The following is an 8648-nucleotide window of genomic DNA, read 5'->3' as shown; positions in this document are numbered from 1 at the left end:
ACTATTGTTTTCAACTCTCAGTGGTCCCAAGCTGCATGAGGGTTGCATCAACCTCTAAAGGCAGACAGTTAATCAAACTGTTGCGATCTTGAAGAAATCAAAACCCCAAGATGCTTTAAATAAGATAGCATGCGAGGAGAACCCTACACGAGAAACACTTCATTACTCTAGGCTGCTGTGAACAAAATTAACTCTAAAAGTGGAAAATCTGGAACAGAATCCAGAACTCTGCTCTTGATTAAACCATCCTCGTTGGTCCCAGAGTTGTGAATGATTAAACATGTGTCGTGTATTCCCAGATGCCTCTTCCAGCTGCTCCTGTTGTCGGGCAAACGCTTTGGGCTTCGGTTTATGTAACAACTGCAACACATTGAACACGCCTGACTGAGCTGCTGCTTCACTAAAGTTGCAGGGAACCAACACAGAATCATTAAAAACACTTGCTCTTATTATTAATATAAACACAGGCATACTGCTGAATAAAACCTTCTTTTCATGGATGCAAGTGAGGAAAGAATGGAATCTGAAAGCGAGGATCATGTGCACTCAAAAAATATATTGTTTCAGACATCAGATTGGTGAAATTGTAATGTATTTATTTCTCGAGTTTAGCACAGAAAATGCGGAGAATTTTAAAGTAGGCATGCTGACAATTTGTCATGACAATTAATTAGTTTATTAGAAAACTTCAACCACCTGCCACATGTGCAGCTACATGTATATCATGTTGCTAAAAAAAAATAAATATTACAGGGTAAAAACTGCTGTTTCTGTGTGACATGGGAGTTAAGTATTGCCATTAAAGCCTCACTCTAAGTCAGACACACATTAACATAAAAGCTGGAAAAAAGATCATGTAAACGCTCACTTTTAGAGCTTCTCTCTGTTGAAACAAAATTTTAAAATTCTTATACAGAAAAACAGAACAACAGCTCCACATAGTGGATATTCCAATTTATTGCAAGATTTTAAAAAAATTCAGGGAACAAGACATACTGTAGCTGCACAAAATCATTTAACTGGTCAGCATCTGTGTCTCAGCAGTGTACCGCAAAGGTCGACCTACGGGAAGAGAAACAACAAACCAATGAAAAGCAGATTTAGATTACATGTAATACATTCACTGCATTCTGAAATATTTTTATTATATACTTCCCTCATTTTCCAAACTCTGAATTCAATCAGTAATGATGGGTAAAACAAGTGGTGGCAAATTAAAAGACAAAGCATGTACATTTAAAATAAATCGGTGTAAAAAAAAAAAAAAAAGCTACATTGACAAATAGATAAACGCTAAAGTAGATAAGTCTTCTTTTTTTCTATACTTTATCAGAATTAGAAAATGAATAAAAGTAAATTTCACACTTTAAGGTTTTCTTTTCAAGTAAATTTAAGTGTTTATTTATTTGTTTATTTCAAACAGATTTTAAAAACAAAGAAAACTAGTAGGACAAGAGAAAACATATGCATACGTAACCAAGAACAAAATAATTGTCCTAGGTCCTAATTGTCCTAATTCCATCCTAGGAAGGCTGCAGGACCAGATCGGGTGTGTCCAAGGGCTCTAAAGGTCTGTGCTGCGGAATTGGGAGAACCTCTACAGCAGGTCTTTAACCTGAGTCTGCGACTGGGTGTGGTTCCCACACTATGGAAAACATCCTGCATAGTCCCTGTTCCAAAAAAGGGTCGCCCAAGTGAGCCAAATGACTACAGGCCAGTTGCTCTGACGTCCCACATCATGAAAACATTAGAGCGACTGGTCTTGAACATGGTGCAACCCCAGGTGCAGAACGTACGGGACCCTCTTCAGTTCGCCTACCGAGAGAGCGTGGGTGTTGAGGATGCTGTTCTCTTCCTGCTTCATCGTTCCCTCTCCTACCTGGATGGAGGGGGCTGCCTTGTGAGGATCCTTTTTTTCGACTTCTCTAGCGCCTTCAATACTATCCAGCCCCTTCTTCTACAGGAGAAATTGAACATCTTGGCTGTAGACCCCCATCTGGTGTGCTGGATAACAGATTACTTGACCAACAGACCACAGTTTGTCAGGATGGCGAGCTGTAGGTCCACCACTCTGACCAGCAACACAGGTGCTCCACAGGGCACGGTTCTTTCGCCCCTCCTCTTCACCCTCTACACTTCCGACTTTAAATATAACTCAGTTACATGCCACATGCAAAAATTTTCGGACGATACTGCCATTGTGGCGTGTATAAAGGAGGGTGAAGAGGGGGAGTACAGGAGCCTGGTGAAGGATTTCGGGGTATGGTGCCACAGGAATAAACTTGAACTGAACATCTCAAAAACAAAAGAGATAGTTCTTGACTTCCGTAGGGTGCCCCCCTCTCCTCAGCCTATTACCATCGATGGTATTGAGGTGGAGGTGGTCAGCACATACAAATACTTGGGCCTACAACTAGACAATAAGCTGAACTGGTTCTCCAATACAGATAATGTGTACAAGAAGGCACAGAGTAGAATGTACTTTTTGAGGAGATTGGCCTCCTTTAATGTGTGCTCTAAGCTCCTGTACACGTTTTATAAGTCCATTGTGTCTACCGTTATATTCTATGCAACTGTTTGTTGGGGGGGCAATGCGAGGAAGAGAGACATACAGAGACTGAACCGCCTCATCTGCAGAGCTGGCTCCGTGGTCGGTGCGAGCCTGGAGTCTGTGGAGACGGTGGTGGAACAGAGGACACTGTCTAAACTCAGTCTAATTTTGGAGAACACCAGTCATCCTCTGTACACTGTTTTCTCCAACCAGAGGAGCTCCTTCAGTGACAGGTTCCTCTCACTGGGTTGTTCAACCGAGAGGATTAAAAACTCCTTTGTCCCACGGGCCATTAGGCTTTACAATGCTGCTATTTGTGGGGGAGGAGGGAGACGGGGTAACTTTTAACTTTTAACATATTTAAGCACTTTTACTAGACTTCTTTTAGTGGGAATGTATTTATTTATTATATTCTTCTATCTTGTATGGTTGTCTCCAGATGTACGATTTTAATGTTGTGTGGATGTGAATTAATGTGTGAGCAACAGATAACCTTAATTTCCCTATGGGATTAATAAAGTTTAACCTAACCTAACCTAATTACCTTCCCACTATTTCTCTGTTTGAAAAGGTGTAGGAAGAAGTGAACACTTATCTAATCTCAATTTATTGAAATATATTACTTACCAACTCACTAATTACCAGAAATGTGTAATTAAAAACATGTTCTAAAGAACCAACAAATAAGTTATATATTAAGTAGACTAGCTCTTATATAAGGTTTATAATAAATGAATGCTCCACATGTTTTTTTTTAAAAAGTGTCAGAACAAGTAAAGTCCACTCGAAACAGTGACCCACTAACCTGGACAGAGGATTTCTGCCAGTGATGCCTTCACCTTGAAAAGCTCGCTGTTCTCCTCCAAGTCTTTCTTTGCATGGAAGCTCGTAAAATGCAGAGCGGGCCACCAGTCGTTCCTTAAAGCCATCTGCCCCTGGACTGAAGTCGCCCATTCTTCCCTGGTGTTATTTAACACAAGTAAATCAGGTGCAGTGTAGGAAATTTCTGATTAGAAATCTAATTTCCGTCCAAGGATGTGTGCGTACTGTTGCAGCAGTTGGTGAATGACGGCATGTAAACACTTCCAAACGTCCAGGTTGCTCCTCCAGCATTGGAAGTCGAGCATCTCAAGGAGGACTCCTAAAGCCTTCTGGGTATGACTTTGTTTCTCTTTAAAAAATAGAAAACACAAAAACAAGGACATGACTATATACTTAAGCAGACAAATTTTGAAAGAAGTCGTTGAAAGATGACAGATATTTCAGTGATTTCATCCGTTTTGTTATTTATTCCACATTTATTGGAAAAACAATCTGCTTTTACCTGACTGAAGCAAGAGGCAGCTGTAGGCCAACATCAGTTCATGGCTTGGCACTAACAGATGCAGGTGCTACAGTAAAATACAAAAATATTCAATTGTTTTTGTTCTTATTAAACAGAGGGGAAAAAATTATATGGAGAATATTGTTATTATTTAACGATGCATTATACCTTCAACACTTTCATCAGCTTTTTGTCAGGAGCATCGTGTCGCTTTAAGAACTGGTACAAGTAGACATGCGCGTTGGGATTTGGGGGAAAGCTGTTGTCGTACGCGTAGTCGTTCAGGACTTTCTGAGCCTCTTCGTTGTCTCCATAATACTCCAGCATCTGGGAATGTAAAAGACAGGAGGCTGCTATGTTTCTTTATACTGATTAACATAGAGCATATTCTAAAATATGTTTAAAAAGTTGTGTACACACCTAAAGAAACAAGATATATATACCTCCATTTAAAAGATAAATGGATTTGAGTCCTAACTAATTAGATATGTTGTGCATTACATTATTTCACTGCATATAGGCATAGCATACCATGAATAAACTACATAAAAATGGAAGATTTTACATGAAACTAAAAAAAAAGATTATTGGTTTAACAATATATGATATGCCTTCAGAAAATGTCCATATTTCCAAACACATGCCTTCTCCTTCCTTTCAGAGTGTTTGAATCAGTGCTGACCTCAACATAACAAAGAATGAAGGGATCCCAAACTCCTGGATTTTTCAAAATGTCTTGAAGATTCGTAGCGGCAAGTCTGAAGAAGGTGTGCATTCCTTGGTTGTCTGATTCAAAAGAGTCTAAAAAACATACATTAGGAAATAAATGAAGTTGCTACATAAATAGTTTTTCCAAAGTTAGGTCTCCCATAGACATGCAGTATTTCTGTTTGCCCCTTAGGGGGCAGTGTAACACTACATAAAGACTTGGAAAAGTCTCTGAGAGAAATCTGATTAATAATGGATGCTTTAACGGTGTGAGGTCAAGTGTGGCCTTACTGTTTATGGAGAGCGTTGACTTTTTGTCACACCACATTATGTAATCCAGCAAACTCCTGTAGGCCTGGATCAGTTTAATGCGAGGAAGCTGAGAAACCGACTCTTTCCCGTGCCTCCAGCTCTCAGCGATGGAGAGCTGACGCTTTGCAGCTTGGATGTCGCCGTGGAGCATCAGGTGGAAAGAATGTTCCAGGCAAATCTAATACAACAAATACATAAATAAGTCATAAAACCGCAGCACAAAATGAAAAGTCTGCACTGAGGTTTGCTAGCACACACACCATCAGATAATGTTTAACTCCTGAGTGTTTCATTCGTTCATATATGATGTTGTAGTCTTTCACTGTTGCGTTGGGGAGATGGTGAAGGATCTCGGTGCTGATTCTCCAAACAAGCTGCAACACAGTGTGAAAGGAATCAATACAAATCCCAAACAGAAGTAAAACTTGCATGAAGAAGATCTTTAAAATGTTGGAATAATTAAAAACCAACCAACCTACCTCTTTATGTGGCTGTGCCTTGATTTTATTTCTGTCCTCTAATATCTGGGTGTAACTGGCCACGTACTCTGCAGCCTCCTGCCATCTGTGGTGCAGCATTGCTTCTCGGACGTGCTCAAGACAAATCCTGCACGTCTTGCGAAAGCCACTTTCAACGCGTGCCTCTGAGAATTTTAGGAAGGAAACAAATCAAGGTATGCACTACTGCCAGAACTTTTTTTCTGATATTAGCAGCTAAAAATATTATTTTTACAAAGAATTATATAAATTCATTTCAGACATCATTATAATTTATGTATTTGTTTTTCTCTGAACACTCTTTAGCAATAACTTTTGTTTCAGATAATTAGCAGTCTAACCAGCCATGGGAAAAAAAAAATTATTAAATGTTTTATTGAAAAAAATGCTTTCTTGCCAAGATCTGATGATGATGAAATAAGTTAGTTATTTCCTAATGATTTTACCTCCTTATCATGTCTCTTAACAAAAGGAAGTGTCACCAAAATTTATTTCAGAAACATAGAGGCTGGAAGCATTTTACCTAAATAGTTAACCAATACCTATATCTGTGCAAGCAGTTCTTTTTACAATATGCATACTGTGTACAGTGATAAATAAATTTGCAATATATTGTGCAACCCTAGCCTAGAATTTTACAATTCTACATTTAAGTATATTTGTAAGTAAGTCCTAATCATTAAAATGTACAGAAATAAACATCACTCATCTATATGAGTCTATCAGTGTTCTACCTAAATTACCAAAACAATCTGACTTTTTGATATTGTATTTCATTGTTATGCATCTGTTGCTAATTTTGACTCTTGGATATGAAAAATTATGCACACTGGAAATTATGTAGCATGCTAAACTGGATGCTAAATTTCTCACCTACACACATAGATTTGGCCAGTGGGAGTTTTGATTTGTGTCTTTTTCTGGAGCTGCAGTCTGAGGAGTCGCTTTCATCCTCCAGGACAACAGGAGGGCCCAAATATTCGTCTAAGGCTTCCATAATCAGCTCACCAGGGACACTCTGAAACGTAAGATGGGTATATATGTGAACCAAGATACCTTTTACTAGAAGTGTTTCTTTCTATCACCACAAATTTCCAAGTGAACAAGACAACTTAAGAAACTTCTATTAATATCGAACAAAAGCTATTTTACCACCAAGAAAATGTGTGAATACTGTTTAAATAATGTACTCAAAATATTGTAAAAATATTTTTACACTGACATAAAGGGACAAAAAAAAGATCCTGATCATCTGATTGGCTATACTGATTGGTGAACTGAAGGATAACTCTTGCTTTTTATTCTTTTAAGGCTTCGGTCTTGCTGCTTTCTTATGCGTACTTTTACACGTTCCGTTTCATGTATAGTTGTTCAATGTTTTAGTGAGCACTGTATAAAATATAAAAACCTTTTTTACTTATTTAAGTGGACTATGACCTTGCCAAAACCTGAATGTAATTCCTGTCACAATGATGTTTTTCTAACCTCTTCCAACATTTCAGCCAACATGCATTTTTATAGACCAATCACATTGACCCAATCACGATTCTTTTAGGTGGATCCGTCCTTTTAAGGCTGCAAAGCACCCTTTTACTTAAAGACGTTGTAGAAATTGGCTTGTATTTATTCTCTAATTTATCAAATTTTTGAGAAAATTTCAGGTAGATTTATTTTTGTTTATGACTGATGTAGTCTGATCTAAAACATACTATAATCTTTTAAATCATTAAACATGTGTAGGTTTTTTGTTATTGTTTAGAACATCTCTCAAAAATTGTGCTTTTGTTTTGTTTCTACAAGTGCTCAATAGTTTGTTTTAAAAAATAAACGAACTGAAGTGCAGAGAGATGCTAATGAGATGCTAACTCAGGAGTTCCATTTAGCTGTTTTAGTAAATCTTTCACATATTCTTGACGAATTAGTAGTAACCTTCCTACATCAGTAATATAATTTAACAGAGAAATAGACAGCCAAGTTCATGAAACACAAAGTTTGATCACACTTACCTTTTAGAATAATTCATGTTTGAATATTCCAGAGAATAGCTAATTCGTTAGCTTATGCTATTAGCATTTTACATTGTTAATCTATCGCCTAATTCTAAGAGGCTAATCCTAATCGGTCTTACTTTACTAAAATGAATTTAAAAAAAACCTTAAATTAACTGTTGTTTTGTAGCTGCCATGCTTCCAGGTTGGCCAAGGAAGTAAAATAAAAATCTGTACTTCTATTGGCTCCTCAATAACCCGGAAGAGGTTAAGGGTAGCGTTTGATTTTACTCCCTTATGAATCGTCTAGCTCTTATTTTTTCCCCAAATATTTTCTATTTTTGTTTTATTTTTGCTTTTTCTGTGGTAAGATAAGATTATTCAGCTTTCATTTAATATTGGTTGTTTTAGTTGTAACTTAAACAACTTCACTTCCAGGGTAGCCAAGGAAGTAAAATAAAAATCTGTACTTCTATTGGCTCCTCAATGACCCGAAAGAGGTGGTGTTAAGGGTAGCGTTTGATTTTACAATAAAATACTCCTTTATGAATCGTCTAGCTCTTATTTTTTTCCCCCCATATTTTCTAATTTTGTTTTACTTTTTCTGTGGTAAGATAAGATTATCCAGCTTTTATTCAATATTGTTTGTTTTAGTTGTAACTTAGCCAGATTTTCTTTGGTTTAGCTTCCTGGTTATCAGGTTACATCTTGCTCCTGCCTTTGGATATTGATTTCACTCTGACTTTAGCCTTGTTTGTATAAGTTTTTTTGCAACTGCAAGACAAAAGCATTTTTCCCAAAGAAAACATCCAGACCTGACTAAAATCTCCCAAAAGCTTTTTGGAAAACTGTTATGGTCTTATGATACCAAAATAGAGGTTGCAGCTCACAAAGTCAAAATGTACTTTTAGTCACAAAAACAGCACACAATATCACCTAAATAACTTCATACAAACAGTGTCCCAGTGAGTTCAAGTACATCTACAATAACCAAAGAATGATTTCACCAAAAAAAGGTAGAATTTTGGAAAGGCTTAGCTAATGTCTGAACGATGAATCATGCAACCAGGTTATTGCACTTTTTGAACTCTCTATTTTACAGGGTTTTTTGTGTGTTGAATTGTGCAAGGTGTCCCATTAAAGGTAGAAACATTTGCAGTATCCATCATGCCTTGAATGTGAATGTTTAAGTCTCCCAAATCTGTCATTTTAACAGCGGTGTGGACACTTTTGGGAAGCAACGTACCTCAAATGGTAGTTGTAAAGTG

At 37.4% G+C, this 8648-nt stretch overlaps 1 protein-coding gene across 1 annotated transcript; it reads right to left on the bottom strand.

The window, feature by feature from the left end:
- Window positions 1–575: 575 nt before the first annotated feature.
- Window positions 576–7624, bottom strand: taf1a (TATA box binding protein (TBP)-associated factor, RNA polymerase I, A). The gene is made up of 11 exons (XM_028041265.1): window positions 7399–7624; window positions 6266–6410; window positions 5375–5538; window positions 5156–5269; window positions 4875–5073; window positions 4558–4676; window positions 4044–4202; window positions 3876–3942; window positions 3599–3722; window positions 3357–3511; window positions 576–1062 (listed from the first exon to the last, which is right to left on the bottom strand). The coding sequence occupies exons 2-11, from the start codon at window positions 6387–6389 to the stop codon at window positions 1016–1018; spliced, it is 1272 nt and encodes a 423-aa protein (XP_027897066.1). The 5' UTR covers window positions 6390–6410; window positions 7399–7624; the 3' UTR covers window positions 576–1015.
- Window positions 7625–8648: the final 1024 nt, after the last annotated feature.

This window comes from Xiphophorus couchianus, chromosome 15 (assembly GCF_001444195.1).
Source record: "Xiphophorus couchianus chromosome 15, X_couchianus-1.0, whole genome shotgun sequence".
Lineage (NCBI taxonomy): Eukaryota > Metazoa > Chordata > Actinopteri > Cyprinodontiformes > Poeciliidae > Xiphophorus > Xiphophorus couchianus.
Note: the sequence above shows the minus strand (reverse complement) of the source record. Positions and strands in the feature narration are given on the sequence as shown.

Coding starts and splice junctions, on each gene's coding strand:
- taf1a (XM_028041265.1), bottom strand. CDS start 6,389: ATGGAAGCCTTAGACGAATATTTGGGCCCTCCTGTTGTCCTGGAGGAT. Junction 5,074..5,155: donor GAGTTAAACATTATCTGATG/GTGTGTGTGCTA, acceptor TTGTTGTATTAG/ATTTGCCTGGAACATTCTTT. Junction 4,677..4,874: donor GTCAACGCTCTCCATAAACA/GTAAGGCCACAC, acceptor TATGTTTTTTAG/ACTCTTTTGAATCAGACAAC.